Source organism: Rhincodon typus, chromosome 25 (genome assembly GCF_021869965.1).
Source record: "Rhincodon typus isolate 14 chromosome 25, sRhiTyp1.1, whole genome shotgun sequence".
NCBI lineage: Eukaryota > Metazoa > Chordata > Chondrichthyes > Orectolobiformes > Rhincodontidae > Rhincodon > Rhincodon typus.
The window spans coordinates 4,841-31,690 of NC_063356.1; the positions used below are offsets into that span (position 1 = coordinate 4,841).

Here is a 26,850-nt window from a genome sequence, read left to right on the forward strand (position 1 = left end):
GTCACTGGACCCGAAACATTACTCTACTTTCTCTCCACAGATGCTACCAGACTTGCTGAGTTTCCGCAGCGATTTCTGTTTTTGTTTCAGATTTCCAGCATCTACAGCCGTTTGTTGTATTATTGCTGAGCAGGTGCTGCTTGGTAGCACTGCTGAAGACATCTTATATTCTTTGGCACTATGGCAACTTTACCTATTTACATTGAATAGTAGAACAGACTCAAAGGATTGAATGATTTACTCCTACTCCTAATTTTCACATTTTTCACAGCACAGAAACGCCACCATGTTGGGAAGGACAAAATGTCTGTGCCGCCATGTTGGGAAGGACGGACGGGACGTCTGTGCCGCCATGTTGGGAAGGACGGACGGGACGTCTGTGCCGCCATGTTGGGAAGGTGATTTCCTCCTTCTGTTCCGAGGAGGGGATAATGGAGTCGGGTGGCGGGGAGCTGGGAGAGAGCGGGCCCGGATTGGGACCTGGCCTTGGGCCCGGGGCTGAAGCGAGTCCTGCATGTGGAGTCACCGGCATTCCTACCAACAACAGCTTCGGCAAACAAAAGGCGTTACCGAAAGGCCGCGAGTTTTTCAGAAACCAGCGAAAAGATTCTGAGGTGAGAGGAGCCAGAATTAACCACCTGTGGGTGTGGGTGTGGGTGTGGGGGGGGTGGAAGAGGGGGGGGGGGCAGCGTGGGGGCGGGGGGGAAGAGGAAGGGGGAAGTGTTTGAAGGGAGGTGACGGGTGGCAAGTGTGGGCAGGGGAAAGAGATGGGGTAACGGGGGAGTGTCCTTTTATACTCCCCATTTCTGTCTGTTAGGGACCTAGGTTTGTCTTTACCAATCTCTTCCTCTTTGCCTACCTATTGAAACTTTTAGCATTAGTCTTTATGTTCCCCGCAAGCTTACTTCTGTACTCTATTTTTCCCTTCTTCATCAATCCCTTGGTCCCTCTTTGCTGAATTCTAAACTGCTCCCAATCCTCATATTTGTTATTTTTCTTGGCCAATCTGTATGCTTCTTCCCTAGATCGGATACTGTCTCTTGTTTCCTTTGAATGCCATGGATTGGCCCTCTTACCCATTTTGTGCCAGACAGGAATAAACAGTGGTTGCAGTTCCCCCGTGTGTTCTTTGAATGTTTACCATTGCTTATCCACTGTCATCCCTTTAAGTAACTCTCCCCAATCTATCAAAGGCCAACTCATGCCTCATATCCTTGTAGTTTCCTTTATTAAGGTTCAGCACCACACTCTCTGAATCAACAACCTCCATCGTTCTCCATCCTGATAAAAAATTTTATCATGTTATGGTCGCTCATCCCCAAGGGGTCTCGCACAGCTAGATTGGCAATGATTCCGATCTCATTACACTCTAAGATGGCCTGCTCTCTATTTGGTACCTCCACATACTGGTCAAGAAAACCATTCTGTATACACTCCAGGAATCCCTCCTTTACGGCATTGTGGCTAGTTTGATTTGCCCAATCAGTAAGATAAGACCTTTGTTGACTGATCTAGACATGATAGGCCAAATGGCTGCCTCATGTGCTGTAAATCTCTGGGTCTGAGGATGTAAGTTAACTGCAGAGATGTGGTTTAGTTGGCCAAAAAATGTTGAGAGCCAATATTAAACGGTAAAAGCAAAAATTCTGTGACTGCTTGAGATCGGAAAGAAACTCTGGTATGTTCACCAAAATCATTTGCTCAAGTAGATTAAATTTGCGTCAGTAACTTATGTGCAGATGTAGATTCTTTGTGTGATCAATATTGTCTTGTGGCAGTCACTTTGATACCACAGTTGAGATGAAGTTGGATAGCTGTGTACAACTTTGGTTTTCAACCTGAAAACATTTGGTTCAAATGAATTGTTTCCATGATTAATAGAGCATTTATTCATCTAACCATTGCATGAATGCCAGCTGATTAGTATTCATAATTCATCCTAATGACCCAGATCCCAAATTCGCATGGTATTGGTAACTACAAAGTTTAGAGAGCTGCTTATCATCATTATTCAGTTACTTACAAATAGAAATTCCTGGAGAAACACCAGAGGTCTGGCAACATCTGTGGAGAGAAAACAGAGTTAAGAATGACTCAACTTAAAACATTAACTTGTTTTGTCCTTTACAGATGGTGCCAGGCCTGCTGAGTTTCTCCAACCATTTCAATTTTTGTTAGTTTCACATCTCCAGCATGTGCAGTCCTTTCTTTTATCATAATTCAGTTACTTACTTCCTTCTGCTTGGGTTGCCGGCTTCACCTCTTTCTTTGGTTAAGTAGGCACATCCCATACTTGTCACTGATTTAGAAATGTTGATTGTTTGTGTGCTTGTACTTTTGCTCCTTGCCATTGCTGCCCTCCCCTGACCAAACAAAAACCCAACTCTGTCCCTTCCTCAAGTGCTGGTGCCTGGCATTTAAATAACCTTAGATCTACTGTTTTATTGTAGTGTAATATCTCGTTTTCTCCTGTTTGTGTAAAAAAAGTCTTCTGATTTTTGTTTCCCCATGACCTCTACAGGGTTTCTCCGAATCACCTGACCTGGAGTTTGAATATTCTGACAGTGATAAATGGGCAGCAGAACTTTCAGGTAAGGACAAGAAGTGAAAGATCTCTCAAACCCCAGAACCTTTTTCAGTCTTAAAAACGTGACATTGAGCACTGATGTCTGGTGAAATGGGTGAAAATGCAGAGTTTTGATTAAGCTATCTAGCATTGCATCTATGTGTAATCCCTTCCCGAGCTGCATCCTTTTGCCACAGTCCTTCAGGACATTGCTGGATCTTCCCAGCAAGAAGCTGCAATTACAATGTAAACAGTTAACACACACACTTCCATTTCAGCTGGATGTTTATGTATATTTAATTGACTGGAAGTATGCAGGTACATGAGATTATTTAATCTATTACCAGCTAATTTGATCCATGCAGGGAGTTCGGGAGTAGAGATTTTTCTCCTCTCTATCTTCTGTTTGGCTGTCATGTCTAGTTTCAGGTGGTGTAACAGCAAAAAAAAGATGCCAGCGTGTAGGTAGATGCTAGCTTGGGCTGTAGAGGAAAACCCTGTCCTTCAGCAACTACCGTACCTTTCTATTCTAGAAAAATTAAATTGTTTGTTGGGATTGACTTCCTTTTTTTTTTAGGATCCTACAAGAATACTAAAATCACCTCAATCTTCTCTTCCAATGAGAACATGCTAAATTCATGGAAACATTTCTCATAATTTAAATCTGTCCACCCGCTCATTCATTTTGGTTGCTCTGTTGTGTATCCTTTCAATTTCTGTAATACCTTTCTGTACTGTAGTCACCAATATGAAGTGACAGAATTAGCTCACTCTTTCAGCTCTATCTTGGCTTTCGGTGTATCCTGCAATTGTTGCTCACTGTCAGTAGACTGGAGTTGAAGCCGAGATGAGATTAGCCACAATCGTATTAAATGGCAGAACAGGCTTAAGTTGAATTGCCTACTCCTCCTCCCCAGTTCTTCTGTTTTATTGCAATAGTTTCCATTTCTTGATTATCAGGATCCCTGTCACTTTCCACGTAGATTATATTTCCATCAAAATAACAAATTCAAGTTCTGAAATAAATCAACTTTGAGGCCAAAGAATTGGAGTGTCAGGTGGAAAAATGAAGTGCTGTTTCTTGAGCTTTCATTGAACTTCACTGCAATAATAAGGTCAGAATAGGAATACAATGAAGAGTTAAAACTGGCAAGTAACCTCAAAGTCAGACCTCAGAATTATTGTGGTGTGGAAGGAGGCCCAGCATGTCTACACCAACTCTCTGATCATCATAACTTAGTGGAATTCTCCTGCTCTTTCCTCTCAACCAGGCATACTAGTTTTGTTTAAATAATCATGTAATCCTGTCTTGAATTCCTTGATTGCATATCTGCTTTGTCCAGACTCCTCATGATTTTGAAAACTTCAATCCGATCACCTCTCAGCCTTCTCCTTTTCGAGGAAAAAAGTTCCACCTTCTCCGATCTGTCTTCATAACTGAAGTTCCTCACCTTCAGACCATCATGTAAATCTCTTCTCCACACTGTCCAGTGCACCCTAAAGTGTGGTGTCCAGAACTGTGCATAATACTTCAGCTAAAGTCTAATTAGTGTCCTATAGATTCTTGTGCTTGTTCTTGTACACTGTACCCCTATTAATAAAGCCCATGATAATAGTGTGCTTCATTAACTCTTCTCTCCATGTATTCTGTCACCTTTAATGACATACTAGTGGGGAAATCTTACTACAGCTGTACAGATGAAGTGAGACGACATCTGGAATACTGAGAGCAGTTTTGGTCCCCTTATTTAGGGAAGAATATCATTTCATTGGAGGCATTCAGAGAAGGTTCAGAGGGATGATCCCTGGTACGGAAGGATTGTTTTATGAGCAAAGGCTAAACAGGATGGACTCTACTCTCTGAATAAATGTTGAGAGGGTGTTTCCCCTCATGGGAAAGTCCAGGATCAGAGGGCATAGTTTCAGAATAAAGGGGTGGCAATTTAAGACTGAGACGAGAGGGAATTCTTTCTCAGAGGGTTTTAAGGTTACAAGAGCTGTGGGGAAGAATCCTTGTGTATAGTTAAGGCTGAGGTAGATTCTTGATCAGTTGGGAACTAAAGGTTATAAGGAAACTGTAGAAAAGTGGATGTCAGGAATTTTCAGATCAGCTATGATCGTAGTGAATGGCAGAGCAGATTCAAGGGCCCGAACAATTTGTTCCTATTTTGTATGTTCTTATATGCACACATGCATCCAGGGCTATTTGCTCCTACACATACAAGACCTAACACTTTATTTTATACTGTGTTTCCATGGCCCTTCTACCAAAATATATCACCTCTCGCTTCTCTGCCTTGAAATTCATCCATCTTCTATCTGCCCATGACTCCAATTTGGCCTTCCTCCAATTTAGAACTTTTAACTTTTAGATCCGGTCTATCCTTTTCCATCACTATTTTCAAAGTAATAGAATTATGGTCGCTGGTCCCAAAATGCTCCCACAGTGACACTGCAGTCACCTGCCCTGCTTTATTTCCCAAGAGTAGGTCAAGTTTTGGACCTTCTATAGTAGGTACATGCATAAACTGAATCAAAAATTTCCTTGGACGCACTTACGAATTTCCTCTCCATCCAAGCCCTTAACACTATGACAGTCCCAGTCTATGTTTGGAAAGTTAAAATCCCCTACCATAACCACCCTATTATTCTGACGGATAACTGAGATCTCCTTACAAGTTTGTTTCTCAATTTCCTGTTGACAATTGGGTGGGGGGGGGGGGGGGGGGATCTATAGTACAATCACAGTAAGGTGATCGTTCCTTTCTTATTTCTTAGTTTCACCCAAATAACTTCCCTGGACATATTCCCAGGAATATCCTCCTTAAGTGCTAAGTACAGCCCGTAATGTTATCTCTAGTCAAAAACGCCACTCTTTCTATTCTACCTATAGCATCTATACCCTGGAACATTAAGCTGCCAGTCCTGTCCATCTCTGATCCACATCTCTGTAATTGCTATGATATCCCATGTTCCCAACCATGCCCTGAGTTCACCTGCCTTACCTGTTAGACCTCTTGCATAGAAATAAATGCAGTTTAATTTATCAGCCCTACCTCCATTCTCTGCTTTGTTCTTGCCTGCCCTGACTTTTTGACTTGCTCCTTTTCTCAACTGTACCAGTCTCTGATTGATCTCTTTCCTCACTATGTCTCTGGGTCCCACACCTCACCCCATTCCCCAAACCCTGCCAACTGCACACCCCTGCCATAACCGCTCCCCCCCACTCTCTACTGCAAGGCAACTAGATGGGTCTGTGCCCTAAGCTTAGACCAACCCAGTACATAATAAAGACCATCCTATGAGGGCAAACTGGTTTGACTGGGCCTTTATTTACTAGTGTTTCGTAGAATAAGATGGGATCTGATCAAAATATTTAAAATGCCAACAGGACTAGACAAACTAGATGCAGGGAGGCATTTCCCCTAGTTGGGAGTCTAGAACCAAGGGTAAGTCGCAGGATAAGGATAGACCATTTAGGACTGAGATGAGGAAACTTTTCATCACCTGAGTGTGGTCAAATTGTGGAATTCTTGACCATGGAAGGCTGTGGAGGCTGAGTTTATTCAAGAAAGATAAATAATCTTTTAGATAATAAAGGCATCAAAGGGCGTGGAGTGAAAGTGGGAATATGGTGCTGAGCTAGAGGATCAGCCCTGAAGGCTTGAATGGCTTACTCTTACTCCTGGTTTCTAACTTTCTATGTGATATGGGAGTTTGATACATCTTTTTTTGATCTGTATGAGACTATCTCGGAGCAACCATTCCGTGCTGAGATGAACTCTTTGACTCCCATCAGGGAGAGGATTCTCGGCCTTATCAAGCACAAGAAAGAAGGCGTTCAGAAATCTTCAGAAAGAATCCAGGCAATCTGTAAAAGCTATTACTGCAGAATTAATGAGGAACAAGAAACTTTTTGCTTTTCCATAATCCTGTTGATCTGCTCAGTCCACCTTTACAGGCAAACCTCCAACTATCTGATTACAGACACCACCAACAGCTGTTTTCAGCACTTCTAGTTTGGAAAGAGAATCTACAAGCACATCACAGGCCTACAACAATCTTGGAGATGATCTATCTATCATCTTTATATGTATTCTTTATCCTTTCAAATCTTTGTATCTGTATTTTAGCTAATTTTATAAGGTTTTATATAAATAATTTTCAACAGTTGTGTGTAAAAATAAACTTTATCTTATTTAAAGACAAGAACTTTGCTACTTTTTTTTTAAAGTTAAAACTGTCAAACTAAAAAAGCTAAAATTTAAGCAAGCTGTACAAATTCATAGTTCATGGACCACTTGAGAACACAGCTGATCTGATCTTCAGATTTATATGTGAGGAGTTGAAAGATAAGTGTTGCCCTTTGTTTACTTGAGTCTGTGTTGGGAAAGATGGAGGATGTGATAGTGAATCACCCCTTCAGAGAGCTCTAAGTAGTATGGGAACAATCTACTTAGTGATAAGAGGAGTGAGTAAACTGTATTTGGTATAATTAAGTTTTAAGCAATAAAAGTGGTGGAAGGTGGTTTTTAGAAATGTTGAGGCTGGACACATGAAAGTTTTCTATAGTCCTTGCGTAATCATTCTAGGAGTTTGGATGAGGGAAGCTCAGTTAATGTAGCTTATATGGATTTTAGCAAATTTTTTGATAAGGTCTCACATGAGAGACTGATTGAGAATGTTAAAGAATATGGAATTGAGGGACAGTCAACCAGATGGATCAGAGACTGGCTTAGTAATAGGACACAAAGGGTAGCGGTGGAAGGCTGTTTGACTAGAGGCCGGTGTCCAGTGGCATACCACAAGGATCGGTACTGAGACCCTTATTGTTTGTCATACACATAAATGATATAGAAGAAAATGTAGGGGGGAACGTTAAGCAAATTTGCATTGGTAGAGTGGTAGAGAAGATAGTTGAAGGTTACAGGAGAATACAGATAGGTTGGTCAGATGGGCAGACCAGTAGTAGCTGGTATTTAATCCAGATAGGTGCGAGGTAATCCACTTTGGAAGAAGAAACAAGATGAGGGAGAATTAGTGAATGGCAGGACACTGGAGGAACAGAGGGATCTTGGGATAATTATTCACAGATCCCCGAAGTTGGCAGAGCACATGAATTGGATAGTTAAGGTGGCATATGGGTCACTTGCTTTCATCAATCGTAGCATAGAGTACAAGAACAAGGAGGTAATTTTGGAGTTGTTCAGAGCATTGGTCAGTCCACAACTGGAGTACTAGGTACAGTTCTGGTCACCTCACTGCAGGATGGAAGTGGTAGCACTGGTCAGGGTACAGAGGAAGTTCATCAGGTTGTTGCCTGGGATGGAGAAATTGAACTATAAGGAGAGACTATAAGATAGAAAAAGCTGAGGGTGGACGTGATTGAAGTGTATACGATTGACAGTTATGGACAGGGTGAGTAGAGAGCCCTTTGCTGATGGGTCAGTCGCAAGATGACATAGTTTTAGGGTAAGGGACAGGAGATTGAGGGGATTTGGGGAAAAAACGTTTTCAATTCAACAGGTGGTGGGAATCAGGAATGCACTGCCTGGGAAGGTAGTGGAGGCTGGGAATCTTACAACCTTTAAAAAAAATTTGGATTCACACTTCAAATATCATAACGTTCAAGGATATGGGACGAGTGCAGGAAATTGGGATTAGCACACTTTTTTAGTAGTAGTTACGTCAGTGCAGACTCGATGGGCCAAAGGTCCTTTTCTGCACCATAAATAGATGGTGAGGAATTGAGTAAAATGAGGCAAGGGTCTTTCAACTGCAGTGGGATGGGATCCATGACTACAGAAGAGAGAGAATCTAACCACTCTGCATATGCTGCACTGTAGGCAGATGCTTCCTGTTAGATCTGTTTGCAATTGATCGCATCTAGGTTACAAGACACATTTTGGTTTTTTCACTCCTAATATTACTTTTATTATGTTTTGATAGAGCTCTATAGCTACACAGAGGGTCCTGAGCTTCACCTGAATAGAAAATGCTTTGAAGAAGAATTCAAGACTCATGGTAATGATATTGCTTTTGATGTTGAATGCAAATACAAACACTGTCTTTGTAAACTAGTGGTGAGTGTTATCTTGAGGATTGTTTATTTTGAGGCTTAGTCCAATTCTAGTCTAGTTTAATGATTTTGATATAAGTTCATTAATCCATTGCATTCTTAGCTTTCGAAGTTTAAAATGAATATTTTCTTTTTCATTTAATATATGAAGATTTTGTGGTGCTTGCGTTGTTAATTCTGGCCAAACCTTATTTTATCTCACTGAGCTTGGCCGTTTTCCAGTCCAGAGGAGATTCGTTGTCCTTTTCTGTCCTGACATCAAACAAAACATGTAGTCTGATGTTCTTGCACTCTTTTAACTACTATGTAAAAGAACCTTCCTGGGGACTAGAAAACTTCTGATACATTTTACAAGAAGTTCCAACTTTGACTTTGTGCACTTATACTGGAATGAAAATTAATATGTTTAGCACTGTGTGTTGCTTCTAAGGCTGAGACAGTCAATGTCTATATGTAGCAAGATCTGGGTTTGGCAAGATATGGTAATTTCGCACATATGCTAGATAATTGAAATCACCAAAAGAATCTAATCATCTCCCCTTAGTGGCAGTAATGCTATTGAATGTTGTGTCATCATCTAAGCTTGAGAACATTACCACCTACAAGTTCCCCTTCACACTGCCTTGACATGGAATTATCTTGCTTCTTCACTATCACGTGGTCAACTTGCTGGAACTTTCTTTCTAACAGCACTGTAGGTATATATACACCCTGTGGGCTACAGTGGTTCAAGAAGGTAGCTCAGCATCACCTTTTCCAAGGTGATTACTGATGGACATAAATGCTGGCTTAGCCTCTGATCCCATGACCTGTGAATTAATTTAAAAAGCCTTGCAATAGTTAACATCATGTAAAAGAGATACTTACCAAAACTGAAACTTGTTTAAAATCTTCAAAGGCTTAAATGTAGATAAATCTCCAAGGCAGATTGAAATGTATTTTGGGTTGTTGCATGAGGCAGGGGAGGAAATAGGCGTGCTTGCAATAATTTCAATTCCTCTCTGGTCACAGGAGAAATACCAGAGGTCTGGAGGCACACCAATGTAGTACCATTATTCAAGAAGGGAGCAAGAGATAAAACAGGAAACTACAGGCCTGTCAGTCTAACTTCAGTTGTTGCAAAACTATCAGGAACAGTTCTGAGGGACAGAATTAATCAGCAGTTGGAGAAGTAGGGAATAAGCAAGGACGGTCAGCATGGTTTTGTTCAGGAGAGATCACGTCTGACCAACCTGGTTGAATTCTTCCAAGAGGTGACCCGATGTGTAGATGAGGGCAATGCATTTGATGTTGTCTAATTGGACTTCTTCAAGGTTTAAGATAAGATCCCACATAGGACATTGGTAGCAAAGGTAAGAGTCTGTGGGGTCCAAAGAAATTTGGCCAGTTGAATCCAGAATTCGCTGAGTGCAGGAAGCATAGAGTGATGGTCAAGGGGTGTTTTGTAACTGGATCCCTGTCTGGTAGAGTTCCACAAGGATCAATGTTGGAGGCTTTGTTGTTTGTGGTATACACATGATTTATCCTTGAGGGATCTTTGTGTGAATGTACGCCAGCGCCCTAAGTCAGTTGCACAGGTAGGTAATATGGTTAAGAAGGCATACGTGATACTTGTCTTCCTTGGCCGAGGCATAGAGTTTAAATCAGGGATGAATTGCTGGTACTGTATAAAAGGTTGGTTAAGCTACAGCTAGAATACAGTGTGGAGTTATGAAATCCACGTTATAGGAGGGATGTTATAACATTGGACGTCGTGTTGAGGAGATTTTCTCAGGATGTTACCTGGATTGGGGAGTTTTAGTTATGAAGAGAGATTGCATAGACTGGGGTTGTTTTCCTTGGAGCAGAGGAGACTGAGGAGGGACATGATTGAAATGTATAAAATTGAGGGGCATAGATAGGGTAGACAGGAAGAAGCTTTGCCCCTTGGTTGAGGGATCAATGACTTGGAAGCGGAGATTAAAGGCAAGGAGCAGGAGGTTTAGAGGGGATGTGAGGAAATGCGTTCTTTGTTTGAGGTAATCTCGATCTTACTGCCTGTAAAAATGGTAGAGGCAGAAACTCTCACGACATCTAAGAATCATTTAGATGTGTACTTGTGATGCCAAGGCACACAGGGCTGTGGACCATGTGCTGAAAAATTGGATTAGAATAATTAAGTGATTTTTTTGACCAGCACAGAATCGATGGGTCGAAGGCCTCTTTCTGTACTATAGATCTCTATGACAAATGAATATAGTTAAGGAAATTGAGTGTAAACCAGGGAGTTTAGTGAGTGAGAGTAAATTTTGTTCTTTAAATCTGCTGTAGTCTTAAATTAGCAGTAATTGGAAAGTATTGTGTATGTTGACTTAGTTTCTTTGTATTTTGCAGCTTACAGGATTGTGCTGGGAGAGTTTAGTCAATCAGCAAATTGGTATGATGAGAAGTGCCATTTTGAGAGTTTAGATTTCAATCTAGTGGCATGTGGGTATCGGTTATTTTTAAATGCTTCAAAAAATTAACTGAACCAGTCAATCTTTCCAGTATCATGACCTCATCCAATGTTTGTGGGAGAACAGCAATTCCTGGAGTATTGATAGTTTATTTGTATTGCATTAGGTTTATGACAGTTTGAGCAGCGTATGTTAGATTTTGGCTTGGTACAATCAAGGATTGATTTTAACTTGGGAAATCCGGAGTTTGGAAGCATTTAGGATGTGGGTTTGGAACCTATATGAAGGTATAGGGGAGATGTCAGGGGTAGGTTCTTCGCACAGAGAGTGGTGGGTGTGTGGAATGCGCTGCCGGCAGTGGTAGTGGTGTCAGATACTTTAGAGACGCTTAAGCAAATCTTGGATAGGCACATGGAGGATAGTAAAATGTAGGATATGCAGGGTAGATTGATCTTAGTAGGGTAGTAGGTTGGCACTACATCGTGGGCCGAAGGGCCTGTACTGTTCTTTGTCCAATGTTCTTTTGAGTAGTTTTGGAAGAAATCTGCCTGAAATTCGAACTAAAGTAAAATTTATTTCCTGGAAAGGTTCGTAGAAAACTCCGAGAGAAAGTTACCTTAATGGAATGTTAATTTGAGTAATTTCCAGGCAGGAGTGTTTAGTTAGAAATTGGCAGATTGTTAAACAAATTGCAAAATCCAAGCTTTCGGTTTTGTGATTATTCATGTAAGAAATCTTCACAATTCACACAAAGGAACTGGGAAAAATCAGTTGATTTGAACTTGAGATTTAAAGTAAAAGCATAATCTTTGTGATTTGATCATGTTTGGGTTTGGGTGAAAGTTTTGTTTTGCTGGACGTTTTAAGATTTTTCTCAACTTTAAATGTTCTTTCAGTTCCTATAGATTGGAACATAGCTAATGTAAGCCCACAATTTTTAAAAGGAGACAGAGGAAATGGGGAATTACGGACAGATTAGCCAGATGTTGGTCGTAGGGAAATGCTGAAGTCCACTCTTAAAGATGTAATAGCAGAACGCTTGGAAAACATTGATAGAAGTGTCACCTTGTAAGACAACACTTGGAGCAATCCTCTCCAGTGTTTTAAGCAAGCGGTCACGTTGGCTGGCCAGGATTTCTTCGCAGGGTAATGATGCACATCCAAGTAGAGGAGGAGATTCGTGCTCCAAGCGAAGCAACAGAGCTGCTCCGGCAAGGGGTCTATCTGCCAAGCACCAACCAGAAGTCCTGAACACTTTACCCCAGTTGATCCTCATGGAGGACGCTGCAGAGTAGAGTTCCTGGCACTCACGCATTCACCCTAAGTCAACCAGGTTTGTGAACTTGAGGAGCATGTCATCTGCATATGCCGAAAGGATCACCTCTCAACCCAGGCCTGCGCAGACCTGAGGAGGCACGGTGGCTCAGTGGTTAGTGCTGCTGCCTCTCAGCACCAAGGATTACACCCTCGGGCAACTGTCTGTGTGAAGTTTGCACATTTGTCCCTGTGTCTACATGGGTTTCCTCGCACAGTCCAGGGATGTGCAAGGTAGGTGAATTGGCCGTGCTAAATTGCCTGTAGTGTCTAGGGATGTCGAGGGTGAGCGCGCGCAAGGGAGAGACTGAGTGAGCGCGCGCGTTTGTGTGTGTGTGTGTGTGGGGGGGAGAGGAGGGTGGGGGGGGCGGGGAAGAGGAGGGTAGGGGGGTGGAGACACCTGATTGTGATTGGAGAATGGCTCCTGCCGCATGGAGGCCTTTGGAACACAGGATGTGTACACACTGGAATTGTACAGGCAGTCACTTATGTACAATCCGACCCCAAGCGCCTCAAAGCTGAAGGTGATGGAATTGGGATGGAGTTTTGTCAGACGTCCAAGTCAAAGGTCTTAACCGAGGCCCTCGACTTCCCTACTGTTTCTGAGCTGTTCTGGTGTTGCCATGTTCCCTCCTCTTGATGATGTGATTGAGATCTCCCCTGAGAGGAATGAATTCACCCTCACCGGAGCTAAGAAGAGTAGACCTTTCTTCGAGTGCCGCTCAGGCCCTCGCCAAGGTGTGCATACATTCACGGAGTGAAGCACCACACCTCTGAAACAAACGGTGAGTTGGAACACACAGCCTGGCACGTGCTCCTTGACTCTCGATCTCGGGATGGGGAAAGGGTACCAACAAGATAGCCACCCTGCCAGAACTGGAGGCCAGGTCATTCATGTTGACCATTCCCCACCACTGCAGGAGCCATGCAGTTTTATCTCCTGAAACAGTATGGGTTTCTCACAGGAAGCTCACCACGTACTTATGTTCCCTGAGGAACAAGAGGATATGAAATCTGTGCTTTCCTGCTGTCATTGACATTGAGGCGAGGTACGGATGTTCTCATGGCTGCAGTATGTGCCACCGTCACCAGGTGAAACAATGAAATCAACTTACTGAGCCAGTGGAGGGGCTTTCTTTCCCCTTCACTACCTGAAGACGCTATAAAGGAAACTTTGCCCCCACCGGCTCATGTTCCTGTCCGTTCCGGGCACCGCTAATAGCTGTCAGGCAGACATGACCCAAAGTGGTAGAGAATTCCACCGGTCTCTAACCAACCAGACTCTGCCTTGGCGACCGAGCATCGCATGCAAAACGTCCTGGAACTCCCCGGCAGGGAGGAGGGTATCTCATCCATGAGCACCATGTCTCCCTGTGCTTCATCTAACTCGGCAGTACTCTCGACAGTTGACGTGTCTTCTTCTAAGTCATCGCCTCCAACCCCTGACCGTATGCCTGCATCAAGTGTGGAGGTTGGTCTGGGGTCACCGGTTGGACAAAGTCCTCCCTCGGACCCACCCCCAGGGTTGGCAGCAGGAGATTCCTTTGCAGGGACCTTTGAGCCTTGGATTATATCAGACTCTATGCTGGGTGGTCGTTCAAAACACTGCTCTGGTTCCGGCATTAGGCAGACGTGTTGGACATAAAGGTCTGGGAGGAAGTGAGGAGGCCTGGTCTTTCATCGCTACCACCCAGAATGCCCTCAGGATAACTATTCGCATTGTAGTCCCCAGTCAGCTCGAGCAGTACCTGAGGCCTTCTAGATCTTGTGGCATGAATGAGCCGTCCAGTTGCGGGGTACTGTGGGGGTGGGTTTGTGAGCCCCTCCCCAAGTGAAGAGGGAGAGGGGTTTTGGGGGGATGCTACCACTGTGTCCATGGGGAGGCGTTGTTAGTATCAGACTCTCCTGGTCCTTCAGACCTCAAGGAGTGGCGCCTTTTCTGAGAAGTTGGGTGAACAAGGGACACTTCCATCTCATGCTGGCTACCCTCCGCCCTTTCTTCTTTCACAGATTTTGGGACATGTGAGGGTCTAGGGGACACTGCTTGTTGACTCAGGTGATCAAACAGGCCAGGGTGGGTCCTGAAATCCTGCACTTCCTTGACGCGCCCAGGGTCGCTATTTTCTGGAAGGGGACTCGCATCAGTCTGGGGACCAGTGATGTCAGGGGCACCTGGGGAATCCTTCTGGGAGGCTGTCCCCACATGTTTGGTATTCCTGCAGGCCTTCCTCCCCTGCCTCACTGGTATCGTAAGCAGGAATGCTGGTCACTGCAGACCCCCCTCAACCCCTGCGAGGGAAGGAACAACGGTGTCAGGCATGACTGCTAGGTTGTTGCTCGCAGCATAAGGTAGTTCCTTCTGACATGCCCCACATCTTTACAAACATGACACTGCACACCGTCTGCCGACCGGAACACCCGGTACGCATCATCCTCATGCTCGGCTTTAAATGCACCTTCCATGACCTTCTCCTGGGCTAGGCAGGGGGGTGGTGGGGGTTTATCCAGGCTCCCCAGGCACCAAATGAGTAGAAATGCAGGCCACCAGGCTTCTCAGTGCAGCAGCAACAGATATCCCATACTCGAGGCCCTCCAGTCAGGCAGGCTACAGCACCTGAGGCCCCAGGCTCTAGGCCTGAATAAGCAACACCAGTACCTCCCGGGACAGCAGGTGTTTACTCTTCAGTCTCCAACTGATGCAGTTAGCAAACAGAGTGTAAACTGCCAGCACACAGGAAAGCAACCCTCTACCACCACCTTCTGTCTCCTAACATCAAGCCAATTTTACATCTAGCTGACCAGCTCTCCATGGTTCCAATGTGATGTGACCTGACTAACCACTCTACCTAAGGTTTTAGAGTAGATTTGTAGCTCAGGTTATGGATATTGCAGTTGGTTGGCTCGCCGAGCTGGTTCGTTGTTCCGCAGACGTTTCATTACCCTGCTGGGTACCATTATCAGTGCAGCCTCCAATGAAACGCCGTTGTGTTTTCCCACCTGTTATTTTAAACTCTGGTGTCCGTTGAGCCGGATTACCTCCCTTCCGGTTTTCCTTCGCAACGGAGTGTATATGGAGTCTAGCTCTATGTGTTTATTGATGGCTTTCTTAGTGGAGAACCAGGCCTCTAGGAATTCCCATGCTTGTCTCTGCTTCGCCTGTCCCAGGATCCTGGTGTTGTCCCAATTGTATTGGTGGTTTTCCTTATCCATGTTGATGGAGATGACTGAATATTGGTCGTGTCTTTTTTTGCCAGTTGATGTTCATGTACTCTTGTGGTTAATTTCCTTTTAATGTCCAATGTAATGTTTGTCACAGTCTTTGCAGGGAATCTTGATATGACATTGGTCCTGTCCGTAGTGGGTCTTTGGTTCGGGTGAGCAGTTGGCGTAGGGTTTTGTGCTACTCTGATGCCCAGTGGTTGTAGGAGTGTTGTGGTCAGTTCAGATGTGTTTTTGAAGTAAGGTAGTGTGATGAGTGTGTCAGGGCGTGCAGTATCTTCCTGGTGTCATTCGTGTAGTAAGCATCTTCTGACCCAGTTTTTCGGGTACCCGTTGTCTTTGAATACTCGGAAGAGGTATTCTTCTTCTTTTTGGCGTAGTTCTGTGCTGCTGCAGTGTGTTGTTGCCCGTTTAAATAATGTTCTCACGCAATTTCGTTTGTGTGTGTTTGGGTGGTTGCTGTTGAAATTTAGTACTTGGTCAGTGTGTGTGGCTTTCCTGTGTACCTTTGTTAAGAATTCCCCATTGGTCTTGCATTCCACCATGCCATCCAGGAATGGGTGTTGTTTGTTCTTTTCCTCTTCTCTGGTGAATCTGATCCTGGTGAGGGTGTTGTTTATTAGTTCGAGTGTCTCCTCTAGTTTGATCATTTAATAAGGACGAAGGTGTCATCCACGTAGCATATCCATAGTTTCAGTTGGATTAGCAGAAGGGCCATGTTTTCAAGTCTCTGCATCACCGCTTCAGCTATTAGTCCGGAGATCTGTACATATATTTGGCCATTAAAGGTGAAGTGATCTTTAAGGGGCCCTATTCTCTCTTTTGTTACTCTTTTGCCCTTAATATCCTTGAATCTCTTTGGATTCTTCTTTACTCTATCCTGCAAAACTATCTCAAATCCCCTTTTTGTCCTCCTGATTTCCCTCTTAAGTGTACTCCTGCATCCTCTATACACCTGCCGAGATTCACTTGAGCCCAGCTGCCCATACATGTCGTATGCCTCCTTTTCCTTGACCAGAACCTCAATATCTATAGTAATCTAGTGTTCACAACTCCTTCCAGCCTCACTCAAGATGATCGGAGGATTAGATAGGGTGGACAGTGGGAGCCTTTTTCCTCGGATGGTGATGGCTAGCATGAGGGGACATAGCTTTAAATTGAGGGGTGATAGATATAGGACAGATGTCAGAGGTAGGTTCTTTACTCGGAGAGTAGTAAGGGCGTGGAATGCCCTGCCTGCAAAAGTAGTAGACTCGCCCACTTTAAGGGCATTTAAATGGCCATTGGATAAACATATGGGTGATAATGGAATAGTTTAGGTTAGATGTGCTTCAGATTGGTTTCACAGGTTGGCGCAACATCGCGGGCCGAAGGGCCTGTACTGCGCTGTATTGTTCTATGTTCACTCGTCACTCTAATGGGAATGTGCTGGCCCTGAACTCTCATTATCTCACTTTTGAAAGCCTCCCACTTGCCAGATGTTCCTTTACCTGTGAACAGCCTCCCCCAATCAGCTTTTGAAATTTCCTTTCTAACACAATGAAAATTGGCCATGCCCCAATTTAGAGCTTTAACTTGGGAACCAGACCTATCCTTTTCCATAACTATGTTAAAACTAATAGAATTATGATCACTGGTCCCAAAGTGCTCCCCCCAACACCTCATCACTTGCTCTACTTATTTCCCAAGAGGAGATCAGATTTTGCCCCTTCTTTGAAAGGGCCATCTACATATCGATTGAGAATTTTTTTCTGAAAACACTTGGCGGTGGGCTTGTCAAGATGGACTTCAGCAAGGCATTCAATAAGCTACTGCTTGTAAACTGGTTGGCAAGGTTAGAGCACATGGAATTCAGGGAGAGCTAGCCATTTGGATACAAAATTGGCTCGAAGGTAGGAGACCGGGTGGTGATGGAGGGTTGTTTTTCAGATTGGAGGCCTGTGACTAACGGTGTGCCACAAGGATCAGTGCTGGATCCACCACTTTTGGTCATTTATATAAATGATTTGGATGTGAATATGGGAGGTATGGTTAGTAAGTTTGCAGGTGACACTAAAATTGGTGGTATAGTGGGTAACGATGAGGGTTATCTGAGAGTACAACTGGACATTGATCAGGTAGGCCAATGGGCCATGGAGTCGCAGACAGAGCTTAATTTAGATAAATGTGAGGTGGTGCACTTTGGAAAGGCAAATCAGGGGAGGGCTTTTATACATTTAATGGTAAGGTCCTGGGGAGTGTTGCTGAACAAAGAGACTTTGGAGTGCAAGTTCATAGTTTCTTGAAAGTGGAGTCGCAGGTAAACAGTGTAGTGAAGAAGGCATTTGTTATGCTTGCCTTTATTGGTCAGTGCATTGAGCATAGGAGTTGGGAGGTCATGTTGTGGTTGCACAGGGCGTTGATTAGCCCACTTTTAAAATACTGCATTCAATTCTATGCTCCCTGCTATAGGAAAGGTGTTGTGAAATGTGAAAGGGTTCAGAAAAGATTTGCAAGGATGTTGCCAGGGTTGTAGGGTTTGATCTGTAGGGAGAGGATGAATAGACTGGCACTGTTTACCCTGGATCATCGGATGCTGAGAGGTGACCTTATAGGGGTTTCTAAAATCATGAAAGGCAATGATAGGGTGACTAGCCAAGGTCTTTTCCCTGGGGTGTGGGAGTCCAAAACTACGGGGCGTAAGTTTAAGATGAGCGGAGGAGATATAAAAGGGACCTAAAGGGCAACTTTTTCATGCAGAGGGTGGTATGTGTATGGAATGAGGTGCTAGAGGTGGTGGACACTGGTACAATTACAACATTTAAAAGGCATCTGGGTATATGAATAGAGGAAGGGTTTAGAGGGATATGGGCCAGATGCTAGCAAATGGAACTAGATTTATTTAGGATATCTGGTTGGCATGGGTGAGTTGGACCAAAGGGTGTGTTTCCATGTTTTATATCTCTATGACTCTTAACAAATTCCTCTCCATCCAAGTCCTTAACACTGTGGCAGTCCCAGACTATGTTTGGAAAGTTAAAATCTCATACTATTCTAACCCTATTATTCTTACAGTTGTCTGTGATTTCCCTGCATGTTTGCTCCTCGATTTCCTGCTGACTTGGGTGTCCTATAGTACAATCCCATTAAAGTAATCACCCCTTATTTCTCAGTTCCACCCATATAGCCTCACTGGACAATCCGTCAGGAACATCCTCTCTAAGTACTGCCGTTTTCCTTAATCAAAAACTCCACTGCCCACTCCTTGCCTCCCCTGTTTCCTCCTTATTGTATCGGTACCCCAGAACATTGAACTGCCGGTCCTGTCCCTGCCTCAGCCATGTTTCTGTAATAGCTTTGATATGCCAGTCACATGTACCTGTCCACGCTCTGAATTTTTGTGCCTTACCTGTCAGGCCTCTTGCATTGAAATAAATATAATTCAACTCATCAGTTTTCCCTCATTCCCTTTAACTTGTTCTGTTTAACTTCTGTGCTGGCCTCAACCTTCTCTTTTGTCTCACTACTGTTAAAGGTACCACCCTGTTGCCAGACTAGTTTAAACCCTCCTGAGTAGCTCTAGCAAATTTCCCCACCAGGATATTGATCTCTCTCCAGTTCAGGTGTAACCTATCCCCTTTGTACGGGTCACCTCTGCTCTACAGGAGATTCCAATGGTCTGAATCCCTAACCCCTGTGCCAGCTCCTCAGCCATGCGTTCATGTGCCCTATCCTCCTATTCCTATTTTTACTGGCACGTGGTTCCAAGAGTTTACTACCCTTGAGATCCTGCTTTTTAACCTCTTGTCTCAACTCCCTATATTAACTCGGTAGAACCTCATCCCTTTTTCTGACTGTTTTTTGTCCCAACCTGTGCAACAACCTCCTTTGAGAAATTGCTGCAACTGCTCCGAGGTGTTCTTTTTCCCAGGCACCAGGGAGACAAAACACCATCCTGGAGTCTCACTCGCGGCCGCAGAAACACCCATCTGTGTCCATGACTGGAGAGTCCCCTATCCCAATTGCTTGCTTGGGAATGTGGCCAGTGGGAGCATGGTCAGTATGGACTGGTTGAAACGAAAGGTCTGTTTCCAAGCTGTATGACTCTATGCCTCTGTAAGAAATAAGTGTAACAGTAGACAATACTGTGTCTTGATGCTGATCTTCTGCTTCCAGACTCTCTCGCTGCCATATTCAAGATCCCTTCATTTCTCGGGAGATCAAAAATCCACATTAGTATACTCTGATGTAGAGGTGCCAGTGTTGGACTGGAAAAGTCAGAAGTCCGACAACACTAGGTTATAGTCCAACGTGTTTGTTTGAAATCACAAGCTTTCGCAGCGCTGCTCCTTCATCAGGTGGGAGCAGCACTTCGAAAGCTTGTAATTTCAAATAAACTTGTTGGAGTATAACCTGTTGTTGTGTGACTTCTGACCATATACTCTGTGACAGAATGTCAATGACCTCTGGAGTAGGGAATTCTAAAGAAAGACAACCCTTTGAAGGAATAAATGCCGCTTGCTCTGAAGTTTTCAACCTCTTATCTGAGACTGTACATCTCTGTTCTAGTTTCCCAAGCCAGAGCGTGCGACCTCCCCATATCTATCTTAAGTCCCTTCAGAATCTTGTATATTTCGGTTAGATCACTTCGCATTCTTCTAAAAGTTAAAAGCAAAAGTCAGTTAGCTTAGTTAGCTGGACAGCTGGTTTGTGATGCAGGGTGATGCTAACAGCCTTGTTTCAATTCCTGTACTGGCTGCGGTTACGATGAAGTAATCTCCTCCTCAACCTCGCCCTTTGCCTGAGGTGATGTGAACTTCAGGTTAACCTCTATCAGTTCTCTCTCTCTCTCTTTCTGTAATAAGAAAGCAGAATTTAAGCATCGCTGCCAAACTCCGGAGAGTACGGCAGGTTAGAGTAGGCGATGATCTTGTGTTATCACTTGACCGTTACTCCATGTGGGCACCTAGGTTTGATGACTCATGGTGGAATTTGAATTCAATAATAATTTGGAATTAAGAGTCTAACGATGATCAGGAAATCGTTGCTTCTCATCGATAACAGTGTAGAGCTGGAGGAACACAGCAGGCCAGGCAGCATCAGAGGAGCAGGAAAGTTGAAGTTTTGGGTCAGGACCCTTCTTCGGTTACGGATGGGCAATAAATGCTGGTCCAGCCAGTAATGCACGCATCCCATGAATGAATAAAAAAAACGTTTACTTTGCACAGCATTCAAAGGACTACCTTCTCATTTTACATCCCTTTGGTGTAATAGAACCAAAGGATTAAAAATTACATCATGTGAACTGAACCTTTTGATGTATTTGCATTTGCTTTCAGGAGTGTATTTTTGAAACAGAGATAAGAGCTGTCGTAAAGTGTGATTCTTGCTTACATGTATAACCAATTCATCATAATAATTTGCTTTGTAGTGAAAGACAAGAAATGGATTGAAGTGGATATCTCAGAGCATCAGACACATGCCATGAGATTGCTGGATGGCCTAGAGGTAACTGCCAGGGAGAAAAGGCTGAAAGTGGCTCGTGCTATACTTTATATGGCACAAGGTAACATCTAGTTGTAAATATTAAACAAAATGTATGTAAATTATTGATCTCTCACCTTGACGAAGCAAATATTTGCAAAGTCAAAAAGGATCCAATTAGAGAAAACCAGTGTCAACGTAAACACTGCCGGATGAAGTAAAGCGTAGGATGCAAAATAAATTTCAACTCTGCGCTAACCTTAGTAGTCAATGCAGCAGAAATATATTTTTTTTCTGCAGCAGGCGATTGATTGCTGCATAAGGGCAGCATGGTGACAGCGTGGTTAGTACTGTTGCCTCACAGCACCAAAGACCGGGTTTGATTCCAACATTGGTGTGTGTTTGCACGTTCTCCTCCTATCTGTGTGGGTTTCCGCCAGGTGCCCCGATTTCTCCTCTCCCCTCATTCTAAAGATGTGTAGGTTAGGTGGATTGGTCATGCTAAATTGCCTCACAGTATCCAGGATATGGATTAACCATAGTAAATGTGGGGTTACGGGGATAAGGTAGGAGTGGGTCAGGGTAGGATACTCTTTCAGGGATCGGTTCAGACTCAGTGTGTCGAATGGCCTCTTTCTGCAGTGCAGAAATTCAATGAAGGATAATTTATTGACATTGGTACATGTCACCTTATCTGTTACAATTGAATTTGTATGCTAATCCTAGGTGAACAGCTGGAGTCAAATCTACTGGGTCACCTCTCCTACTGCTTGTAATTTGTTAATGTCAATGGAATGTTTCTGGATGAGAGGAGGTGTAAGCTCCTTTTGCTAAGATTTTTGTAGTGCAGACGTGTTTATTTGAAGTGTTTAAGAGCGGCCACATATTTGTAAGTGTTTTGTAAGGTAAAATTCAGCATCAGGGCCCTCATCGTACACAGTTGGATGTGGACTCAGCACTGATCATGAATGAGCTCGTGGACACATTTTCCAACCTCCTGTTTATGTTTCTGTTATTTTGTGAAGGCAACTATTGTCTGTCTTCTCAATTTCAACTACTTGTACCTTCTTCATCCTTTATGTTTTATCATGTTTTATTGCTGGATCAGAATCCCACAGCATTGTGTAGGCATCTACACCAAACGGGCTGTAATGGTTCAAGAAGGCAGTCCCTCAACACCACCAAGTTTGTGCCTGACAAATGTTTTAAGGAGGTGACCAGGTGTTTTGATGAGGGTGGTTCAGTCATGGCGTAAATTATGAGGTTATGTTGGAGCTGTACAGAACTTCGGTTAGGCCACAGCTGGGGTACTGTGTGTAGTTCTGGTCACCACACCATAGGAAAGATGTGATTGCACAGGAGAGGGTGCGGGTGCAGACGAAGTTCACCAGGATGTTGCCTGGGATTGATGATTAATGGGGAGCTGATGGCCTTGTGGATTGTTGCGAAACTATTAATCTAGAGACCAGTTAATGTTCTGGTGACCCAGGTTTGAATCCTGCTATGACAGAAGGTAGAATTTGAATTCAATAAAGATCTGAAATTAATAGTCTAATGATGACCATCAAACTGTTGCTGATTGTTAGGAAAACCCATCTGGTTCACTAATGTTCTTCAGGGAAGGAAATCTGCCATCTTTATTGGATCTGATCTACATGTGACTCCAGACTCATAGCAATGAGGTTGACCCTTAAGGTAAGAGCAAGAAATGCTGGCCTAGCTAGCGATGCCCACATCCTGTGAATGAATAAATAAGGAGATGGAGCAGTTTAACTATGAAGAGAGCCTGGACATGGTCTTGTTCTCTTTAAAACAAAGAGGGCTGAGAGGGGATCTGATTAAGGTGTATAAGATTGAGGGAGATGGTAGGGTGGATAGACAGCAAGATTTTCCTTGAAACATCTATAAAAAGGGAGTCATAATTTTTCGGTGAAAGCGAGGACATTTAGAGGGGATTTGAGCAAAGATTCTTTTCACCCAGAGTGTGCCTGGGAGGGTAGTTGAAGCAAGAAATCTCCCAATCTTCAGAAAATATGTGAGTGAACACTTGAAATGCCATAACATTCAAGGGATGGGCTGAGTGCTGGAAGTTGAGACTCGTGTAGATTTAGAGTAGTTTTATTTTGTCAGTGTTCTCTTTTGTACTGTACTGTTCTATGAATCAATTTTCACCCTCTTTGTAAGTTTTCACCACATTGTAAATATTTTCCTAATCAACCTGCTCAGATGTCATTACACACCTCTAGAGAAGGTGGGACACGAATCTGTTCATGACTTTGTCTGCCTTAGATTTTGATTGGATACTTTCCTTGACTGCCTTTGTATCCACTGGTGGTTGGTTCATCTTTCTCATTGAGTCCTTTTTGGCTGATATACTTTTGCTAAGCACTGTGAAATACCTGCTGAAATGTCTGCTACTGCTCATCCACTGCCCTTCTCTGTAGTCTATTTTCCTAGCCCATTTTAGATAATTCTATCTTCATACCTCAGTAATTGTTTTTATTTAAGTTGAGGACACAAATTTGAGACACAAGTTCCTCTCTTTCACATGAATTCGAAATGTTACCCTGTAATTGCTAGCCCCCAGAGGCTCCTCAACTGAAATATTTCTTAATCCTATCTCATTACCCATAACTGGATCTAAAATATCCTGCTGTCTTGTAGGTTCTGCAACATACTGCTCAAAGAAGCAATCCCTGGTGCACACTAGAAATTCACCTTCCACGTCACCCTTACCCATGTGATTTGTCCAGTGAATATGCAGGTCAAAATTACCCATAAGAATTGTAGTGCACTTCTTACACGCATCCAAAGTTTGCCAATTTGTACTATAAAATGTAACATTGAACATCTAAAAGGAAATATGCTGGAAAGGCTCAAACCCATATTGAGAACTGTTTGTGTCTCTTTCAGGTGCTCATTCTGCATCCGTGATATTTTCTGATTCATTCCATATTTCTTCTGGCTGGTTTTAATCGACTGAAAAGTGTTTTTGTTCATCCTTTTCCAAATATGCAGCTACCACTTCACATTCTCATAACTGCCGCAGACATCCCCACCTTTGCCATTCATCCCGTCCACGTCCCAGGCTGTCACCATTCTCAAGTGCTTGGAACATTTTCTTTGCTGTATATGTTCAAGATGGTGTGTACACTAGTCACGTGATGTTGAAGCAAGCTGATAGTGATTTTTTTGCTGGCTTGCAGGTACTTTTGGTGAATGTAACTCTGAAGAAGAGGTCCACCAATGGATGAGATATAATATATTTCTGCTGCTTGAAGTTGGCACCTTTACTGCATTGGTGGAACTACTCAGCATGGAGATTGAGTAAGTGCAAATTTTGTAGGATTTTCCAAATTTCTACATTAGGGGTTCGTGCTGATGAGTTGACTGCAAAATGACAAACGGAAGTTCCTTGCTAGCACAACGCTTTTGGTAACGTGATTATGACCCTTGATTAATATGCACCTGTGTGGCATGCAGTTGCTGGCCCTTTTTAAATTTCTGTTGAGGTCTACCCATCAAACATGAGCAGGAAGGATACTGGCTGGTGAGCCAGGACAAAAATATGGAAACTCCGATCCAACATTCTGAATCTGTGGAAATCCGCCCCATAAGGCTTTGAATGATCCACTATTCACCCTCCCTGACCCCATTCCCACCTCCCTGACCCCATTCCCACCTCCCCTACCGCTTTACAGACTTGCCAGGGCCTTCTATACCAAGGGTTGGTCCTTCTGGTTCACATAACAGTTGAAATTTGCAGCATATTGAAGTGTAATGTTTTCTGACTGCCATCTTTATTTTTGACCACTATTGGTGATAAGAGTTTTTGGTTGGATGAAGATGGGTTGTGGGAATCAGCAGTGGAATAGCAATAATTAGTTCTTTCAAAAAGCCGGCACAATTGAGTTGAAACCCCTCTTCTATGCTGTATCAATCTAATTTTTTTAAGAAATCATGAGGAAAAATGTTTCTTGGATTGCTGAATGACACATTGATTGTTATCGGCATATATGTGCAACCTAATCCATGACTTTATATGTTACCAAAGGGATGCGATCAGATGAGGAATCCTTGGTGGACCTGAGTGTTGTTTCTGTTTGGGTTGAAAGGAGAAGGCATTGCCTGATGTACTCTGACTATGTTTGAATAGCTGCCATGCCCACAAGACATGAACAGAGGTCACAAGTTGCTTTTAAAATATATATTTCCTTGTTTAAATTTTTAAGTGGACAATGCTGGACAAAAACATGTGAGAAATGGAGGGATATGGACAAAGGGCAGGCAGAAAGGATTAGTTTAGTTTGGTGTCCTGTTCGGCACAACATCGCGGCCCATTCCTGTGCTCTACTGTTCTATGTTCTAAAACATGGTTGTCACTGAACATTTGATGCACATTGACCATAATTTCTAGAAACCTTTGATTGGACAAAGCTAACTTAGTGTAAAAAAAAACCCGTAAGAACTGGGGATGCTGGAAATCGGAAACCAAAATAGAAATTGCTGGAATGCAGTTGTGAAGAAGGCTCACTGGACCTGAAACGATTACTCTGATTTCACTCCACAGATGCTGCCAGACCTGCTGAGGTTTTTCCAGCAATTTCTGTTTTTGTTTCTAACTCATCGTCTGCCTGGAATCACGTACCTCATATTGCCTGAACATCAGAGCAAAACCCATGTTAATGAGCAACAGACACCAGCTCAGTCTGGTTTGAGAAAAAAAACTGCAGTTCATTATGCTGTAAAGGTGATAATAGCTCAATTGCCTAGCTGTCGTAACGACCAAAAGTTAAACCAAAAGCATAGAAACTGTCTGATTACTTAAAGCGACTCATCCAGGAAGCCCATCACATGACTGAGTCCATGGTCCCTGGAAGAAGTTTAATTGGAGGTGTTGCCTGCCTGTCTTTAGTCCAAAGTCAGGCGACACCAGGTTATAGTTGAACAGGTTTATTTGAAATCACAAGCTTTCGAAGCGCTGTCTCTTCATCACTTTACCTGAGGAAAGCTTGTGATTTCAAATAAACCTGTTGAACTGTGACCTGGTGTCATCTGACTCCTGACCTTGTCCACCCCAGTCCAACACTGGCACCTCCACATCATGCCTTTAGTCTGGTCTGGAAAGAGCTAATCTACGAGTAATATCACTGCCTATAAGATTCACTGTACAGAAGACCAGACTGCAGACAGCCTGCTTTTAGTTTGAACCTCTCCAAAACTTGGTTTCTGGAAGAAATCCTATATTCACTTCAAAAATAAACCAATTGCACTGCTTTGATCCCAACCACAATGAGAAAGGATTCTGCAATATCAGTTGATGGAAAGGAACTTTGCCTCATCACAGACTTTCTGAATTCAGTCTAATCACATAAATTTATGTAATTAACTTTGAGTTTTCAAAGTATTCCTCTGCTTTCCTTTGCTTTTCTGTTTTTTCTTAGTCTTCTTGGTAAATGTGTGTGTGGTGCAACAATCATAGTCCAGGTTAGAGTATGTGAATAAACCATACTTTTGATTTAAACCTAAAGAGAACTTATGAGACATTTGAAAATTTGGCTTCACAAAGATAAGGCCTTGAGAGCATAACACAGCCTATTTCAAAAGGGTAAAGAAGTAAGTAAATCTAAAACATCTCCGTTTATGGACAGAAGAGGAGGAGAAAACCAACATGAAATTCATCTTGTTACAGCGATAGTAGGGACTGCCGATGCTGGAGAATCTAATATAACAAGATGTAGAGCTGGATGAACACAGCAGGCCGAGCAGCATCA

General features: G+C 43.2%; 1 protein-coding gene across 8 annotated transcripts in view; it reads left to right on the top strand.

Moving 5' to 3' along the window:
* Positions 1 to 395: 395 nt before the first annotated feature.
* The window catches only part of strip1 (striatin interacting protein 1), a 220,487-nt gene continuing 194,032 nt past the window's right edge, over positions 396 to 26,850 (top strand). For 7 of the 8 annotated variants that reach the window (XR_007264745.1, XR_007264743.1, XR_007264741.1 and 4 more), the window contains exons 1-5: positions 397 to 614; positions 2,522 to 2,591; positions 8,516 to 8,590; positions 21,024 to 21,158; positions 24,283 to 24,403. Coding sequence is in view for 2 of the 8 variants with exons in the window: in XM_048611980.1 (XP_048467937.1) it covers positions 432 to 614; positions 2,522 to 2,591; positions 8,516 to 8,590; positions 21,024 to 21,158; positions 24,283 to 24,403 (584 nt within the window). In the remaining 6 variants the exon portion in view is untranslated. Of the gene's footprint in view, positions 615 to 2,521; positions 2,592 to 8,515; positions 8,591 to 21,023; positions 21,159 to 24,282; positions 24,404 to 26,850 lie in introns of all 8 variants that reach the window. The other variant, XR_007264746.1, reaches the window with a different exon arrangement.